The sequence below is a fragment of the Camellia sinensis genome, chromosome 4, assembly GCF_055761805.1.
Source record: "Camellia sinensis isolate YWXY chromosome 4, ASM5576180v1, whole genome shotgun sequence".
Taxonomy (NCBI): Eukaryota; Viridiplantae; Streptophyta; class Magnoliopsida; order Ericales; family Theaceae; genus Camellia; species Camellia sinensis.
In genome coordinates this window covers 106581564-106601491 of record NC_138964.1, presented here as the reverse complement: position 1 = coordinate 106601491, position 19928 = coordinate 106581564, and the positions used below count along the sequence as shown (strand labels likewise).

General features: G+C 33.7%; 2 protein-coding genes across 3 annotated transcripts; one reads left to right on the top strand and one right to left on the bottom strand.

Annotated features, from left to right (window-relative positions):
* Nucleotides 1-1144: 1144 nt before the first annotated feature.
* Nucleotides 1145-3158, bottom strand: LOC145823950 (uncharacterized). Its single transcript, XM_082923526.1, has 5 exons — nt 3035-3158; nt 2853-2941; nt 2603-2756; nt 2258-2490; nt 1145-2212 (listed from the first exon to the last, which is right to left on the bottom strand). The coding sequence occupies exons 1-5, from the start codon at nt 3156-3158 to the stop codon at nt 1145-1147; spliced, it is 1668 nt and encodes a 555-aa protein (XP_082779652.1).
* Nucleotides 3159-6861: 3703 nt separating this feature from the next.
* On the top strand, nt 6862-19554 carry LOC114286842 (tRNAse Z TRZ4, mitochondrial). 2 transcript variants are annotated; one of them, XM_028230065.2, is made up of 12 exons: nt 6862-7367; nt 9153-9242; nt 11578-11622; nt 11758-11812; nt 12005-12048; nt 12162-12668; nt 13066-13331; nt 13847-13994; nt 14121-14171; nt 14369-14772; nt 14871-15504; nt 19160-19554. In XM_028230065.2, exons 1-12 carry the CDS (start codon nt 6966-6968, stop codon nt 19475-19477), a joined length of 2964 nt encoding a protein of 987 aa, XP_028085866.2. In that variant the 5' UTR covers nt 6862-6965; the 3' UTR covers nt 19478-19554. The 2 variants fall into 2 exon arrangements, with proteins under 2 accessions (XP_028085866.2, XP_028085867.2); XM_028230066.2 differs by having other exon boundaries at nt 6893-7367; nt 9134-9242.
* Nucleotides 19555-19928: the final 374 nt, after the last annotated feature.

Sequence of the window (19928 nt, the reverse complement as noted above, 5' to 3'; positions counted from 1 at the left end):
CACAACAAACCCCACACTCGTAAGATACAAAATCAATAAACTAATATTCCAATATGCTAAATTTTACAGTTTTATCTAACTAATTAACTTCATCTAAAACTTTACAGGAATAATTGTGCAATCGCTGTCTGCAATGTTATCAACCAATATATCAACTGACAACTTGTGCAGAAATCACTTCGACCAACTGAGTGGGTCAAATTTTGAGCAGAAATCATCAGTCAATTTCTCAATGATAAGAACTGATCTTGGAAACTTGAGCACTACCAAATGTTGACAAAGCATACCAAACCATAGAAACAATGAAGAAACTTCTTGACAATACAAATATTCAAGTGAATATATTTTTGTACTTTTTTTTTTAACATGTGACATGTGACAAGTAATTTATATGTTTTTGGGAATTGATCTTCTTCTGGTTATTATGGTGAAAATGATTGTTGTCATTGATGTTGTTACTCTTCTTCTTGTTATTATTATTGTTGTTGTTCTTCTTGTGCTTATTATACTTGTTTGTGTTCTTCTGCTTATTATTGTTGTCACATTTGTGGTTGCATATATTTTCATCCAGCAAAGGTTGTTTCTAATAATTCTTCAAACTGCAAAAATATGTAGTTTCATCAGGTTGTTACTAATAATTCTTAAAACTGCAAAATTATGCAGTTTTATCATGTTGTTTTTCATAATTCTTAAAACTGCAAAATTATACAGTTTCATTACTAAAAAACAAATTATGCTACACAATTATGCATTTCAAAATTGAAAACAAAACTGCAAAATTGTACAACTTTGTCACTATGAAATATGAAATAAATATATCATGTAGTAAAACTGCATTTCAATATTATACAGTTTCAATAATAAATTTTTAACAACCTTCTCAGTATTCCATAAAAATAAAACAAACCAAATCCACAAAAAAAAAAAAAAAAAACAAAAACAAAACAAAACAAAACAAAACAAAAAGCAAAAATAAAACAAAACAAAACTGTTACAAAACAACTTCAATAACTAAAGAACACATCAAAAAAGAAAAAATATTGCAACCAACTTTATTCATTACTTCCACAATACCAAGTATCACATTTTTTATTATCATAATTCCTCAACTTCAAATACAAATCCAAAAGAATAGACTATGGCCTCAAATAGCAGCCTTGCACGTCTTCTTATTGTGATTCCCATATTTCAAGCACCTCCCACACTTGATTTGCTTCACATTCTCACCCCTAGAAGGTATCCTCTTCTTCTTGTTTTGCCCGGGCTGCTTCTTCGTTATAGGAGGTTTGATAATCGAACTACTGGCACCATCAAAGTCAAATCTCTCACTTGAAGGTACTGGATAAACAGATTCCTTGTATGACTCTCTAAAACAATCTACATGAAAAAAAGGATCAATGAAATCATACACATCTCTACCACTACTACGCAAAGCATGCACAGCATGACAACAAGGAAAATCATTCAATTGCCATTCATGGCAATAACAAGTCTGTCTACCGATATCAACATAAAAAGGAATAGACGAATGAACCTCAAGCATAGTATCACTAGCAACAATTACATCCCAAGACTTAGCTAGCTTCAAAGAGTCCACCAACTTCTTTTCCATAACTGGACACAATTTCGTAGTCCATCTTTTAGATTCAGCTCTTCTATTAGACAATTGAGTCATGATTTGAACCCTAATCATATCAACTATACAAGTAATAGGCAACTCACGGGCCCCACCAATCCAATTATTGTAAGACTCAGCAGCATTAGATGACATCTCACCGTATCGTTTCCCTCTAAAAAATGCATTGGCCCACTTATCATTTTGCAAACTATCCAACATACTATCAACTTTACCATTCCCAGCAATACGCCTCAATTTCTCCATATAATGTTGGAAAGAAGCAATAGTTGGCGTATAAGCACATTTAACTAATATTTTCATCAAAGTCAGCTTATAGTTAGTACAAAGTCCCACCAATTTGTCAATCAAATTTCTCTTCAAATGATTCAAGCAATATGCATGATGTGCATTGGGAAAAACCACTGAAAAAGCGTCTAGCAAACCATGTTGACGGTCAGACACAAAGGTTAATCTCCATCTTGAACCAACAACCTTTAACAACTGACTTAAGAACCACATCCAATTATCTTGATTTTTAGCGTCAACAATTGCAAAAGCCAAAGGAAACAGGAGTGCAAACAAAATAACATGAAACTGCAAAAATTAGCAAACTCACAATACAGTAACACATCGACAAACCAGAACTATACTAACTACAAATAAATACATACCTTGATTACCATCCTTTGATGTTGCTTCAAGCAAATGCCCCTTGTAACGCCCCTTCAAGAATGTACCATCAACAAACAACAACGGACGACAAAATTGAAAGCCATACAAACATCCATGAAATGCCACAAATAATCTCTGAAAACACCCATTACTTTCATCCACATCTAATTCAAACACACTTCCCAGATTCGTTCTCATACCTGTCTCAAGGTACCATCGAAGTTGGTCAAAAGAACTTGTGAAATCACTAAACAACCCACCTCTTGCCTTATCAACTCCAAAACCATGCAACCCGATAAGAAACATCTATACCATATTGCTTTTTTAACTTTTTTTTAACTTCAATAGGATGAGTCAACGGATTATCACTAATATCATTATGCACAATATCAGACATAAGTCTAGAACCAACCATTTTGCTACAAGATCTACAAGCAACAACCCCACAAGAATACACATTATCCAACTTCATAATAAAAAAAATACCGGAATTCATCAACATCCTTCCATGCACAAACCATTTACAACCCGTAGACAACTTCATCATACATTCAGCAGTTACTCTTGTTGCATCGTTCTTTAAATACTTCACTGCAAAACCACACTCAACTGCATACTTAGCCAATGCAATGCGGAACACCGGCACTCCACCTTCAAATTCTTAACCAACACTATGTATAATCCCCTTCCAACTAGCAGACAACAAAACTCTCTCTGGTTCTGGATAAAGACTAGGCAACAAACCACAAAAATCATCACAATCGTTACAAATTACAGAATCAATCCTACAAGAATTATCATCAACCTCCACAATTCTCTTATCACCCACAACAACATCAACAACATGAGAACCACTACAACCTACCATTGACAGCATATTCCCCAATTCATCATCACATTCAACAATACAATTAGAATATCTAGGAATAGAGAAAAACAAACAAAAGTTACTAACACTCAACTCCTTGAACTTTGCAGATATTTTCTTAACAACTTCATGATAACTACATCCCTCCCTAATCTTAATAGCAGCACAAGAATTACTGTATTTGCACATTAACATGAAACACCCCTCCATACTACAAAATCACAAACCAGCAAACAATTGTTCACAGATTCCAAACTGCAAAATTATATAGTTACAACATATCAATACCAACACTGCACAATTCACAATTCTAAACTGCACAATTATACAGTTACAACATATCAGTATCAAAGCAACAGAATTCACAATTCCAAACTACAACTTCCAAACACATTACACTATACAACAAACAAAATCAACGAAATCAAAACCATTACAGTATATCACATACAAAAATCACAAAATAAGTATCAAACATCCAAAATTTATCACAAAACAAAGAACTATAACAATATTGCCGAATACAAACCAGATATCACACAAATTTGCTTATCTATATATACATACATATATGTATCCACAGATACAGACAGAGTGAGACACAGACACAGACACACACACAGTGAGAGAGAGAAAGAGAGCGTACGCAGAGATCGTCTATACACACAGATTCAGATCGCACAACCAGATCCACCTCACAGTACAATGGGATCGACCACACAGCACAAAGAGATCACCATAACAAAGAGAAATCGAGATTGCAGAGGCAAATATTTGATTTTTCACGTATATATAGATCTCAAAACAAAGGGTAATACAGTCATTTAAAAAATAATAAAATAAAAAAGGGACCTCTGGGTACAAAACTTAAAAAATTATGCACCTATTAGTTTATTAAAAATATATTAGGATTAGAAGGGAAATAGATTCCCTACATAGGATTACATAGTAATTTTCCCAAAAGAGTTTGGTTGGTCGTGCATATTCCGAGAGAGGTGTGCTAATTGTCTAAAGAGGGCGTTGACTTCTCAACCTTGCAATCAAATTATCCGTAATGCTCCTAGGTATGTCGGGGACTCACTTCGATAGGATGCTCAAGCAACTCTGTTCTTTCAGTGTTTTTCTTAGCTTCGCCTCCTTAATATAAAAAAAAAAAGAAAAAAAAAAAAAAGTTTGGTTGGTCAATTCGATTTTTTTTCTTCAATTTCTTTTTAATAATTGCAAGTTAACCCAAAATCTTCATCCTAATTGCAAATTCCTCTACAAAAAGTAAAATTTAAATCATTAAACTTACAACTAGAAATAAATTGAGGGAAATAATTTAATAAAAGTCTATTGATGGTTAAAAAAATAGAATAATTATAAACTTTTAATCATTCATCATCTACTGCCACCATTCACCAACCACCTCAACTGTAGCCAATCTATACCCCACCATCGCTGATTTACACTCTATCATCCCTAATCTACACTTTATCGTCATTGATCCATTGATCTAGTTCTAGATCTACACCAATCTAATGTTCCAATGGTGAATTTGACTCAAAATGACTCCAAGTAATAGTATTTTCTAGATCTTGCCCTTCATCCCCTTCATATCTCTCTCTCTTTCTTAAACCAAATCTACTACAAATTCATTTAGTAATTATAAATTTATTGCCCTCTCTTGTTCTCTCTATTTGTAGTGGGTGTCTTGTGAGTAAATGAGTGAGAGTGAGAGTGTGAGTGAACCAGATTTGTCATTTATAATTTTTTTACAAATCAGACTAATAAATTTATCATTGAATGTGTTTTTGATAGATTTCAGTGAAAATTTTATCATATCAGACTTTGATACTTCCTTTGTATGTGTGTGATAAAGAGAGAGATTGCATTTCTGTAAGTAAATATGTAAATAAATGAATGATAGTGAGTGAATGTGTATGCAAATATGAATGAATGAGTGTGCTAGAATGAGTGACTGAATGGTGTTTTTCTCAAACCAAATTTGTTGTCTGCAAAATTTTTTATAAATTCGATTGTTTTCGCAAAATTTTCTACAAAGCCACAATTGACAAATGATTTGGCTATAAACTTTTCCAATCAACACAAATAAAGTTCAATAAGTAGTTCAAATGAAAATATTAAAGGAAGAGAAACAAGAAATTGAAGAATAACAAAAGATAACTTCATTAATTTTCAAGCAGAATAAAAATTATGTCGATAAACACAATTTGGTTACAAATTAATGCTATTTTACTTCTAAAAGTTAAGATAATATACTCCTAAAGATAAAAAGAACCTATGATGTGTTTAATGTATAGTTGATTGATCTTTACATTAGTCATTAGAGGCTTTTTTATTGGAAATGTAGAAAATAACCACCACTAACCACCTTCAACTTCCATCTTCATCCTAGGCTACCACTTGTCATCCATTCCGTAATTTGCACAACTTCCAGTGCGATTTCTCCTAACTTCTCCTTCAATTTGTCTTAACCTCCAAGGAATTAAAGGGATGCTAACTGTCCCGAATAGAAATAACAACAACAACAACAACAACAATGAAAAAAATAATAATAATAAATAATATGGCCATAATTTTCTTTTAAAGATGGTCTGTGGTCTGAATCAACAGACCATAACCGACAGGCCACAATTAACAAGACTAAATATTGTTAAAACTAACGCAATTCTTGAAGGTTTGACCATAATCGATAGGTCATAATCAACAAAAAAAATTATTTATGGTGCAAATAGATTGATAAATTTATCATTAAAGTCTAAGACAAAACTAATTTTTAGTAAGGTCTTTCCTTGTTTCTTTTTATCTTTTTTCTTTCTCCCATTCTCTTATTGTCATCAAATCCGAAGTGGTGAATTTGTTTTTGTCAAAAAATAGATGAAAAAAATGTTGTCAAAAGCTATTGTTGAAGGTTAGAGGTGGTTGCCAAAGGTCTAAAATAGTCTCCAATGGTCGGAGTTGTAGTTGTCTATAAGGGCTCATGGCAGTGGTTTTATGACTGAGGAAAAGACATTTTAGGAATATTATCTATAGGACTGGCTATGAAAATGTGTTAGATACATTTGTTTCATGTGGACATTTGGATGATTTAGATCAGTTCTAAGGATAAGATCTAATGGTTATCTATGAGATCATAAGACTATGATTTAAAGCTTGTTTGGCATGACTTACTGTAGTATACTTTTTTTACCTTTTTGTTTTTTTGGGTCATATCACTATTTCCTTTTCTACATATCTTTTCGTAAAAAGTCAAAAAATATACTTTTTAGATCATCTCAAACAACAGCATTTCTATTTCAAATTTTGAAATTTATTTTTCTAATTTCAAATTTTGATGGTGGGTTTAGTATGCAAATAAGACGGGAAATTATATCAATAAACTACATGAAATCTCAATATACCTTTTGTATCATTCAGATATAAATTTTTGAACAAAATATGAACTTATAAACAAAAATAAATTATTTAGATATATATTATGTTCAACTGTTTAAATGTGAGTAATGGTTTTTTGTTCATAAATTTATACATGAATATTGGACTTTTATTTAAAAATTTATATACCAACAACATAAATGATGTATATTGAAATTTTTTATGGTGTACAAATAAAATTATTAAAATAGGACCAGTGTCCCGCTATACAAACAGTAACGGTCAACCCGACCCGAAAGGCAGCTGCATCCTACATCCTTGTTGTATTGCAATCCAGTCCTCAGCAGTGGGGATGAGGGGGTTTTGTGTAATGCAAAAATCGGCTAAAACCCTACAAAACTCCGACTACAAATTGGAAATCTCAAAGCAATGCCCCAAATCACAAACCTTCGCCTCCTACTCTCCTCCGCCACTCTCCCCACCTCCTCTCCTCTCATATCCTCCTCTTTTCTCTCCTCTCTCCTATTCAGACCCAAATCTTCTCCAACTCTCAGACCCCATTCTTCTTCTTCCCTCTTCACTGCCTTGTCTTCCTACTCCAAGAAACACCATTCGCGTCCTCCTCTCAATCTCACCCGCAGGAACAATAGTTCTTTGAGAGAGAAAGAGACTGAGAAGAGAGAGAAAGGGTTGGTGGCAATGGAAGAGACTCAATCTGTTGGGTTTAACAAGAGAAGGGCTGAGGGTAGAGATAAGAGTGATAGGCCCAAAAAAATACTCCCTTTGAAGGACCGCAAGCTCAATCCTGTCAATACCATTTGCTACGTTCAGGTACTTCTCTCTCTCTCTCTCTCTCTCTCTCTCTCTCTCTCTCTGTGTATATATATATATATATATATGTATGTATCTATGGGTGTTTATGGTTTTTGCTTCGTGGATTTCATTTCAATGTCGTTCTTTTGATTGGGTCTATTGTATTTCTTTTGTCTTGTTAGTGTGTAATTGAAAAACCAAAGGTTTCTTTTTTCTTATTAGTGGGTAATTCAAAATGGTTTCCTGGGTTTTGGTTAAATTGGTTGATTTTTTATATATACTCGCTTATTTACCAAAAAAATAAAGTCGATTTTTTTATAACGCAATAAGATCAATTTGGATGGTGGTGCCATGAATGGAGCTTATTATATTTTTTGTTATTAAGAAGCAGGTGTTTTCTTAAATTTTCTGGGTAGTTTTGGGGATTTGTCAGTAGTGCTTGAAAGAAATTGATTCATGAAGTCATTTGGTTTTGAGAAGAGGGTAAGTGTAAATACTGCATACAGTCTTTGGTTTTGGTTGCATGAATTCAAGAATGCTGTTTGATTTTGGTCTGTTTTTCTTTGAATTTAGGGATTTGAGAATAGAACATATGACAAAATTCGAAAATGAAACCCCAGAACTCTAAATACCTATATCATCTGTGGTGATGTATATTCCTAGGATTTTATGTATATTGCTTTTACTAAGAATTGTGGATTCTATCATAGAGATTCTGGATTCCTAGATTGGTTTTTGGTCTTGCAAATTTTTCTGCATTTTTTAAAAACGTAATGTGTAGCCTAGAGGGGGTGAATAGGCTATTCTAAATGCAGATAAGAAAATGAGTTAAGCAAGGTACAAGTTAGGCATTCACCACAACTAACACACCAATTTATGTGGAAACCGTCGTTGAGGGGAAAACAACAAGAACAATGTCGGAAATCAAATTGACTATTCAAGAATTTGTTGGAAGGTACTAGTTAGACGACTTACTACCCTTACCTAGGTGCATACCCAACTTGTTACCTCTACAACACGTTCATTTGTCACCTCACTTGTGGGTCCAATCACAGTCAGCCTTCTTCTTGATACAGGATTAGTTCTTCATGGAATCCCTCCAATTTCTTCCTACACCTCCAATGAAATGTTTAAACAAGTTTCCCTGGTGTATCTTGCAAGGTGCAGAGCAGAGCAAGAGTTTATGGACAGCTCTGCGCCAATCTCTCGCCTCTCTTCACAAAAAAATGCACATACTCATTAGCTCATGCTTTCAACTCTTGAGCATACATGGAGCTTGATTCATGTGTTGAAATGGTTACTTGGCTTCAAGCATTTGAATTTTCAACCTCCATGATGTTGCCCTATTTTTGCCTGCTTATCTTGTCTGAGCCACATAGGGAAAACCCTGAAAGAAATTGTACCCACCTTGCCCATGTGAGATTTCCTTCACTTTACAAGCATGCCTTCACTTGTCTTTGAATAAATAATACTCCAACTTGGCTGGAAATCTTTCGAGTTCAGACCACTGCATACTAAATCTTAGTTTTACTGCCTCAAAGTCCACCTTGAGTGCTCAAAGGGCAGATTTAGAGTGGAAGTCACTGTTTTTTTTTTATCCTTTTGTGTAAATTGATTCACTGCCCGAGCTTTTGTATTGTTTGTTCTTTGTTTCGCTTTGTTAAACCCTCCAAACACGTTTACAACTCAAAGAACAAATTGCATTGGACAAATTCCATAGGGTTTTGTATGCAGAAATTAGCCAATCTTATGTATGCTAACATTTTGAATGACAATTTTAGCAGTTTCTGTCATATCTTGCAGATTTTGGGGACAGGAATGGATACTCAGGATACGTCGCCGTCAATCTTGCTTTTCTTTGACAAGCAAAGATTTATATTTAATGCTGGAGAAGTAAGTATTGGGTGGTACTTACCACTTACCAATAAGAACTTAATTTACGAATTTTGATTTCTCTATTAATAGCCCATGGATGTAAAAGAAATGCCCAAGGTTGTTATTCATGTGAAATTTTCGTGATTTATTGGGTATATGTTACGGAAAGTTTGTTGTCTATTATTGTGCTACAGTTTTTTAAAACTTTTGCATTAGTGACCTTCCATTTGAAATGTTTGGCTTGTTGCCTTGAACCATGAGGTCTTGAATTTGATCATATCTTATTGAACAAAAAGGGGACTAGTAGTCAATTTCGTTATTAATATTTATTTTTTAAGTGATTTTCAATATACTGCAAATAAAAAAATTAAAAACCATCTAATCATCTTCATGCTATCTATAAATTCACAAAATTGAATATTTATCAAATGTTAACTATAATGAATTGTGTACTAACCAAGGTTTTAAAAAGCGGTTGCAACCATTACGTAATACCGTTATGTAACGGTTATGGTGGTTATCGCCACCCGTTGCGGTTGCTACGTAATGGCCGTAGCGGTACCATAACGGTCTGTTACACACCGTTACACCCTTTTATAATATTTTGAATAACTTACTTTTCAAAATAAATAAATAAATAAAAACTTACAGAAAAAGAACAAATACTCAAGTGATCCAAGACCAAAAAAAAATCTTTTATGAATTATTTTCTTTATAATTTTTTTTTTTAAATTTTCATTTCATTACATTAGCATATAAAATAAAAATAAAATATAAACAGTGGTTGTATTTATTTTTATAATCATTTTATTTTATATTTAATTATAAATATTTTTTATTTTGTTACTGTAATGTGTTGTCTAAAAAATGTCTTTAAAAAACTCAAAAATAATTTTTGTTTATGGCACAATTTTTATTTTTATAATCATTTCATTTAATACTTAATTGTAAATAATTTTATTTAGTTACCTGTAAAGTGTTGTCTAAAAAAAATGCCTCAAAAATAATTTTTTGTGTATGGCACAATTTTTATTTTATAATTATTTCATTTAATAATTGTGAATATTTTTTATTCAATTAGTTCAGGTATTGGTCAAAAATAATTTGTAGAAATTTAAAATCAATTATTCTTAAAAACATTAACTATTGAAATAAAATGTGAAAAGCTCCTTTTATAGTGATTTGAAAATATGAAATATATTGAATCATACTTAAAAATTAACAGAAATTGATCCAAATCTATTTTAAATCCTAATAAATGTGATTCTAGAAAGAAAAAAAAAATGTGTATCGGTAAGTTATCTTCAAATTGTGCGAAAAATATAAAAAATCACGGTTCCGGTTACCGCAATCGTTACACTACGGCCTTTATACTCTGCAACTGCAACTGTGCCACTACAACCGTTATGGCGACCGCGACCGCAACCGTAACCGCTTTTCGAAACTTTGGTACTAACTGAAAGTATGACCTAAATTGCAATATTAATGTAATGCAAATTTTTAACCCAAGTGTCAAATTTATAAAAAATAGCTGATAACATTGTCAAACATTTTTACATTATTGAATCAATACATCTTATCCCTCCAAAAGCATTAATCATTAAGTGTATTACTTGTAAAAAGAATTGTACATAAAAAATTGTAGTTTAAGTTTTTGTTTTTTTGTTTTTTCAATTGAAATTTTCAACTTAACTTCAAGTTGAATAAAAAAATGACCTACAAGAATATAGTTTAATTTATATCATTTACAGTTTCTTATTTGGTGAAAAATTCTACTTACTTTTTTAATATTAAAGTTAACCCCATCTTTAATTTCTCAAAAATTTAGAGGGTAGGGTACAACTGCATACAACTTTAAATTGTTTGCGTAATACACAACTTAACCCATTATTTTAGTGGGATCATGATCTCGCTTCTATATTTGTAGCTCCACCCGTAGACTCCTCTGGTGACTATTAAGTTGAAGATGAGATCAATTTCTATTTAGAATAATCATTTGGAGCATATGGCGGAAGTCATATGCGCTACCATAGATGGATATGTCTACAATAAATCTTATGTTCATTTGTAATCTCTCTTAAAAAGAAAAACCTTCATTTCTGGAGAAATGAGGTGGCAAATATTGATGAGAAATCTAAATGGAAAGTGTTCATTGCATAACTGTTATGTTTCATATTCGGTCCATAATCCTGTTTTCTATATTCTAGACATCACCTTTTTGTCATGCATAGATGGTTTGTACAATTGTAATGACCTTTTTAGGCTTCTTTATTTTCCTGCTAGTATAATTATAAGGAGAATGTTCTGGAGCTTTTCAATCCTCATCTCTCTTAGTATGTAATTCTTGTTCCAGGGGTTGCAACGCTTCTGTACAGAGCATAAGATTAAGTTGTCAAAGGTAGGATGTATCTGCAAACATTTTAATTTGTTTTTTCTTCTGTTGTCAATACATATTTTGAGTTTCTTTCATCATTAAATATTATATTGTTCCTCACTTTGGGGGAAGACATACTGATAATCTGCCTGTCTTCAGATTGATTATATATTTCTCTCTCGTGTATGCTCAGAAACAGCGGGTGGACTTCCAGGTATGTGTCTTGAATTCAGTTTTGAAATTTTACCAAAAAAATTGCTTTATATGTATAGAAGAGTTGTGTAAAATAATTGGGTAAAAAAATTGTTCTAATGGGATTAGTATTTTACTTTACTATTTGAATGGTGATGCAAGGGGATTATTTTGAGAGCCATGAAAAACTTTAGTGTTCTACTCTACCTTTCAGGTCTTTTATTGACATTGGCTGGTATGGGAGAAGAAGGAATGTCTGTGAGTACTAAATTGGCTTAAGTTACCAAATTTCTTCTTCTTCTTTAAAATAAAGTCAGATTGATTAAACAATTTCAATGAGATTATCATATAAGTTGCTACTTTTTTTGTAGGTCAACGTATGGGGTCCCTCAGATCTCAAGTATTTAGTAGATGCAATGAGATCGTTCATCCCAAAGGCCGCTGTGGTTCACACACATAGCTTTGGACCATCACCTGGTACTGATGGGGTTCCTATTCCTGAGCCAAGGAAGTTTACTGACCCTATTGTTCTCATTGATGATGAAGTTGTCAAAATATCAGCTGTTCTTCTGCAACCAAGCTGTTCTGCCGGGTCTGAGCTCAACAAGAAAAGTGGCAACTTGCTTGATGCAACAGAATTGGATCTAGAAGAGGGAGGAAATCAGTATTCTGAACCCCTTTCACCACGATGTCCAAATAATGAAGCTGAGCTTGCAGTAAAGCTTGGTGATATATCTGTGATATATGTTTGTGAACTGCCAGAAATAAAGGGCAAGTTTGATCCCAAAAAAGCTTCTGCTCTTGGATTGAAACCTGGCCCAAAGTATCGTGAACTGCAACTAGGGAATTCAGTGAAGTCAGATCATCAAAATGTCATGGTTGGTTTAAAAGTTGTAGCTTTCATATATGTTAGATGAACTATTCAAAATAAATCAAATACCCATGTCGGACACCCGACACTTGGTCAAGGGTGTTGGATATGTGTCCGATACGTTGCATCGGACACTTATATATTTGTATTTTTAGCACTATTATATGCATATATTATGTTATTATTGCTACAAAATTATTAAAATGCCTTTTTGACATAGTATGTTATAACACCATTTTGTCTCACATATGGATTAAAAATATAAAAGTATGACCCCTTTTTTGCCAGTTTGCATACATTTGAGATTTGATGGGTCTGACCTCTAGATTTGACACTCTTACCTGAGTCCATGCAACATAGGTCCTCATATATGCTTCTGGTTCTGTCTCTCACTTCATTTGTAGGTTCATCCAAGTGATGTAATGGGTCCTTCTGTTCCTGGTCCAATCGTACTCATCGTTGACTGCCCAACATTATCTCATTTGCAAGCGTTGTCTTCACACTGTCTTAGCAGTTATTATGGAGATATGTCAGACAACCTAGCAGAGACCTCCAAAGCAGTGAATTTTATAATTCACCTAACCCCTGCACATGTAATAAACACCAGTGACTATCAGAAGTGGATGACAAGATTTAGTGGAGCCCAACATATCATGGCAGGACATGAAATGTACCTTTCTTCTCCTCCAAATGCATATAGAGTTATTATTCTGCTTTTTCGTTCATTCCTTGTCAAGTAATCATGTCAAATATGGAATCGTAAATCGTAAATCGTAAGATTTGTTTACTTGAACTTAATATATATTTTTATATATGCATATACATGTAAAAATACACATATGGTGTTTCAAATGAATAAATATCAATATAACTAAATTGTACATATATATGCATATAAAATCATGTATATCAATATAATTAATTTCTCTTTTTTTATTTGCAAAAATGACATTGTTTCATGTATTATGCAAACAAAACTGAATCGCAGAGAATCACACAAATTGCAGTGAGTTGCAAAAACTTATGGTGAATTGAAATTGAATAAGATTTATTCAATTTAAGATTCAATAGCATGAATTGAATCAGTTTGTTTGAAACTTTTATTGAATCGTATGAATCAAATCATGAATCACAAGATTCTAACAACTGTGATCATGCTGTTAATGATTTTCGTTGTATGTGCAGGAAGAATGTTGAGGTTCCTATTTTAAAATCCAGTGCAAGGGTTGCAGCACGGCTAAATTATCTGTGTCCTCAGTTCTTTCCAGCTTCAGGTTTTTGGTCTCTCCAGCACCTGAATTGCTCAGCGCCAGGCCCCGGGACATTGAGTGAGGTTTGTTTACTGTGACGTCTTTTTTAGAGAGCAGTGATTAGTTTATCTTTTTATGGGTTTTAATGACAGTTAAATTCTAGTTGGTTTTGTGGTTATCTAGCAATTGACTTGGTTTCTTCCTTGCAGGTTCCTGCTCCAAAGCTTTGTGAAGTCATCTCTGCTGAAAATCTCCTAAAGGTACAAACAGATTACTGATCCTACAGCATCAAGATTCTCTTCAATTGAAATCTTTTGATTGAGTTTTCTCATGGCTGTCCGATTTTCTCAGGCCTAACTGTCACTGAATTAGGAAATATATTATCTAAAGAAACACATATTCTTAGTTGATAACTTACCTCTTCAAGTAATTTAAATGTTTGTTGTATTTGGAACAGTTCCATTTGCGTCCTTATGCTCAGCTTGGGTTAGATAGATCTTGTGTTCCGAGTTTAGTGTCTTCCTCAGAAATCATCAATGAGTTACTTTTGGAGATTCCAGAGGTTGTAGATTCTGCCCAACAGGTTACCTGGTTCTGGCGTGACGGCAAACATTCAAAAGAGGATGTGACTCCCATGCTAAATAACAATCTTATGATTGAAGAGCCATGGTTGAATGAAAATGCTCTTCCTAGTTGTTTGGAAGATATTTCAAGAGAAGACATGGAGATTGTTCTTCTGGGGACTGGTTCATCCCAGCCTTCAAAGTACCGAAATGTTAGTTCTATCTTAATCAATCTTTTCTCAAAAGGAAGCTTACTCTTAGATTGTGGTGAAGGAACCCTAGGTCAGCTGAAAAGAAGGTAACCCCACCATCTAGGAATTTTCAAATGTATCTCAACATTGTTATATTTTTTTCATATCTTTTTACATGTGGGTTTTCGATGTCTCTTGAGAACAGATTTGGTGTCGAGGGTGCTGATGATGCTGTGAGAGGTTTAAGGTGTATTTGGATTTCTCACATTCATGCAGACCACCATACGGGTCTAGCAAGAATACTTGCTCTTCGACGTGATTTGTTGGAGGGTGTGCCGCACGAACCTTTGCTTGTTATTGGCCCTAGGCAGCTTAAGAGATTTCTAGACGCATACCAAATACTTGAAGATCTAGATATGCAGTTCCTTGATTGTAGGCATACCACAGAAGCTTCATTGGAGGCTTTTGAATCAAATAGTTTTGTGAATAATGCAAGCACAGTTGGGCGAACAAACCACAATATTGATTCTACTTTGTTTGCTGAAGGAAGTCGTATGCAGAGCTATTGGAAGAGACCAGATAGTCCTGTTAACAATGGCACAGTTATTCCCATCCTAAACAACATGAAAAAAGTGCTCGGAGAAGCAGGTTTAGAGGCTTTGATAAGTTTTCCTGTAGTGCACTGTCCACAGGCATTTGGTGTGGTCTTGAAGGCTGCAGATCGAATCAATGCTGTTGGGAAATTAATACCAGGCTGGAAGATTGTGTACTCTGGTGATACTAGGCCCTGCCCAGAATTAATTGAGGCATCTCATGGAGCAACAATTCTTATACACGAGGTTCGTTTTCACATAGCATTATGCACTTTTGCTCTTTTATGTTGTTAGTTTTTCATGTAAGTTTTTTCTCTGACGAGGAATCCACCCCACACATTGTGTGTGTTGGTTGGGTAAACCCCAGATACATACACCAACCCACAAGACACACATATCGGGTAAGACTGGGCATGGCATCCATCAAGAGTTGAGCCCAGGACAGTCAAATTTGTTTGTCCCGAGGTTTGCCCTTAATCATTGGGCCATCTGTGTGAGTCGGATATTTAGTTTTTGCTAAAATAATTTCATAAGTGTCTTCAGTTCTGCATGACACAGATGCATTAACAATTATATATACTCTGACAGATCTAGGCTTTTTGTTTTCTCAAAAAAAGAAAAGAAAAGATTATTATAATTACGACAGTTAATGAGAAACAATTTCCAATCAAGTTCATTAAATGTAGGAATTTCTTTCCAAATCTACATATTGAAAAGTTAATTACAAGATGGTCAAAATTGGGTGTAAAAATGTGTTTTTGTCTATGGGTTTCTCTTCTCCACCACATCCCTTAGACCTCCTCCCTCTCCAAAAACCACAGCTGCTGCTGCTGCTTCAAGGCCTATAAATCTTCATAAAATTGAAGAAATATTCTGGCGTTCAGATTCTTCATGAAAATCTCTATCATATATATATAAGAGAATAAAGTGAGCTCCCTAAAATTCTTTGTTTTTAATTGAAACTCAAAGAATATCCATACATCCACAAATTTTGAGGGAGTATTCCTTAAGACCAATCTATCCATTAACAATTCACTGGAAAACAAATCACACCAACTTGTAAACCCAATCATAATGGATAAACAAATAAAGTGACTGACCCAGTGTTGAAAAATGAATTGGGTGCTCTAGCCGTCAAGAAATCTTCATCACAAAGGGGTGATGGTGGCAGTCTCCAAAGATGGAGAGGGATAGTGGCAGCGGTAGTTAGATTCTGTAGAAGGAAAAGGCATAATAAATAAAAAGACATTTTTGGCCTTGAGTTTTTACCATTTTGTAATTAAATTGGCAATAGAGAAATTGGGGAATAAATATTTACATTTAATGCCTTAATTGTAAATAATCTCTCATTACCTTCCTTAATTGTTATTATCCCAAATGTATATATATATATATAATATAATCTTTAGTAGGTGTTGCCAAGATGGTGCTTGGTGAGATGGGTGTCACTTCTTGTTGAGTGGTAGAATCATTGTTATAGAAAAATGTTATTACCCAAGCAATTTACGTTTTGGAATGCACGTTCCAAAATATGGTACATTTCCGTTCCAAAATGTTAAATTTAGTAATCCAAAGCTATCCCAAGAAAAGAAAAAAAAAATCCAAATATATTGTCTTAAAAAAAAAATCCGTAGAAATTTTAGTATAATAAATTAAAACCTAAGTAGAGGAGTTTTTATAGGACAAAACATAAAAATAAAAAAAAAAATGAGTCATAATGCTTGTAGAAATGTTTCATTACATAATAATTAATTTTTTTTAAAAAAATGCTTTTTATTGGATGTCTAATTGTAAAACAAAATTGTTCAAGAAGTACGTTGAATTTTGTTAATGGAAGTAGAATATGTGGCATACCACGTTCCCGTTCCCGTTCCACAGAACAATCCACGTTCAAAGTCCATAGGGCAGTACATTTGAAGACTCATTCAATCATCGATGAAACCCCGTCAAGACTGTTGAGAATGACAGATTTGAATATATGCACTTAAATAAGGGATATATTGGAAATGAAAAGGTGTGTGTATGTTCCAGGTGGATGGAGCAACTGGTACTCTGTGCGACCACACCAACCACTTGGCTTTGAATCAAGAAACTTAGCTCAAAGTAGGTTAGGAAATGCACTTAGGTGCGGTTTGTGTTTACGGATTTGAAATGCATAGATTTGACATTAATCATTCAAGGAGAACAACTTAAATTTAGATTTGATAGTTTATCTATGAATTTCAAGATTAAATTAAATAGCTTTCTCATAATAGAGTTGAAATAACTATATAAAAGTAGTTATTTGAAATCATGCTTAGGGTTCTCCTTCTAACTGCAAAGACACCCCAATCTAAAATTTAAAATCTATTCTATTATTTTAAACACCCCAAATAATACCCTATTATATCCTCAAAAACTCTAGAAAGATGCTTAGTGCACCCCACAATTCAAATAGGCTCCCAAACCACCCAAAGGTATGGAAACACATAGCTGAATATTTTTATTTTTTTGGGACACTCAATACCAAACGAAATTGAATTTATTTGGAAAAAGCTTTCCAAACATATGTAATTTGCTTGTAATACCGGATAGTTTTTTCTTGTTCGGAACTAGAATATGAAGAAGTTAGAAAATTAAATGTTCGGAAACATAAAGCCGAACATAAACTTGTTCGGATATTAAATACTGAACAATGTCAAATAATTTGGAAACACGGTGCCGAATATATGAAATATTTTTAGAAATAAGTTTCCGAATAAATATAATTTGTTCGGTACTAAATTTCTGAACAAATTCCGAAAATCCATTGACCAAAGGCCATGCAGATGAACAAAAAAACCTAAATTCTCTATAAAAAAACAATTTGGACACGTCTTCTTCATTGTTCATTGTTGACTTCAATATGAAATAGAATGCAAGAATGATTGATTCAAGAGGAATAGGCTTGATTATGAAGATGTAAAGTGAAGAAAGAGAGAAGAGAAGAGAGAAGAAAATATTGAGATTGATTATGAGATGGGGTGTACAAAACATTATGATTTGCACTTTTTTTAATATCAAGTACTTTTTGATCAACCAACTAGCACCATGATTTTCTTAAAGGGCTTAGTCCCAAGGGAGAGGTCATGGGTTTAACTCTCTCTAAGAGGAAGTTGAATTAAGGAGGCAAGTACTTGGTACCTTGCAAGGATAGGGAGGCTAATCGCCCATAGGTGTTAATTTAACAACCAACAACTGACTTTTGCCGATCCAACAAAAAAAAAAAAAAAAAAAAAACCTTTTTGGTCATTTTGAATAGGGACATAATAGTAATAATTTTATTTTATTTTTTATTAAGTTGGGGTGTCCAACCAATCTTTTTCGGTGCAAATAGACCACCTCTCCAAGGCTCGTTTGTATAGATGTGGATTTCAAATCAAGGAATTTGAGGTTGGATTTTATAAAATTATTAGAATTACCTATTATAGGTGGATAGAAAAACTAGAAAGAAATGTAGTTTTGTAGTATCTTTGTAGTTAAAAGGGGAATCATTAGCATGATTTTCAAATTACTTTTGCATAGGTATTCAATTGCATGATGTTAAAGCTCTTTAATATAATCTTCAAATACTTAGCTAAACTATTCAAATCTTAATTTTGAGCTATCCTTCTTCCTTTCTCTCCTTTGAATGAATAATGCCAAATCCATACATTTCAACTTCATAAATACAAATAACAGAGCTAATATTTTTATTAAATTCAACTTCAAATCTCTTGATTTGAAATCCATGTGCATCCAAACAGACTCTTATATTGCCCAACATTCTAACATGCTTGCTTCTTTGGGATAGCAAATCTGAAATTGGAACTGCCCACTTGTGTCTTCCTTTCGAAACAGTTTTTATCTTTATTGATTGGGTTGTTTGTTGTTGACGTTGCAGGCAACATTTGAGGATGGAATGGTAGAGGAGGCTATAGCAAAAAACCACAGCACAACGAAGGAAGCCATTGAAGTTGGGAACTCTGCTGGAGCATATCGTATCATTCTTACCCACTTCAGCCAAAGATACCCTAAGATTCCAGTGTTTGATGAAACTCACATGCACAAAACCTGCATTGCCTTCGACTTGATGAGTGTTAACTTAGCAGATCTACATGTGCTTCCCAAAGTTCTTCCTTATTTCAAAATTCTTTTTAGGGATGATATGATTGTTGATGAATCTGATGATGTTGTCAATGCCGTAAGTGCAGCTAATTAAATGCAACAATTTTGTAACACATTGTTGGTGTTGTATGGCCCTGTTGGGCTTGAAAGTTGTTGATTCTTGTGAACAAACAGCAGCAGCATGATTCGTCAAAAATGATGGGATCTAAATGTGCTGATTGGGGGACATACTGCCCAAAGGAGACATACTGCCCAAAGGAATTGGGCCATAGAATGTACATTTGAACGGATTAGATGTTTTAGCCTGTTTGGGATTAGTAATGACATGGAATTGAAGTCAGATTAGTAATATCTAGAACAAGAGATGAGATTATATATATCATGGAATTAATTCAACTGTGTTTGATTTATGGTAGGATATAATAAGAGGAAGGTTCTTTGTAACAATTAGATAGTGAGATGGCCAATCCATGGTTGAACCTGTCCCCACCCCACTTTTCATTGGGGTGAGGCAAACCCATGCGGGGCTGCGTGAGGAATGTGGG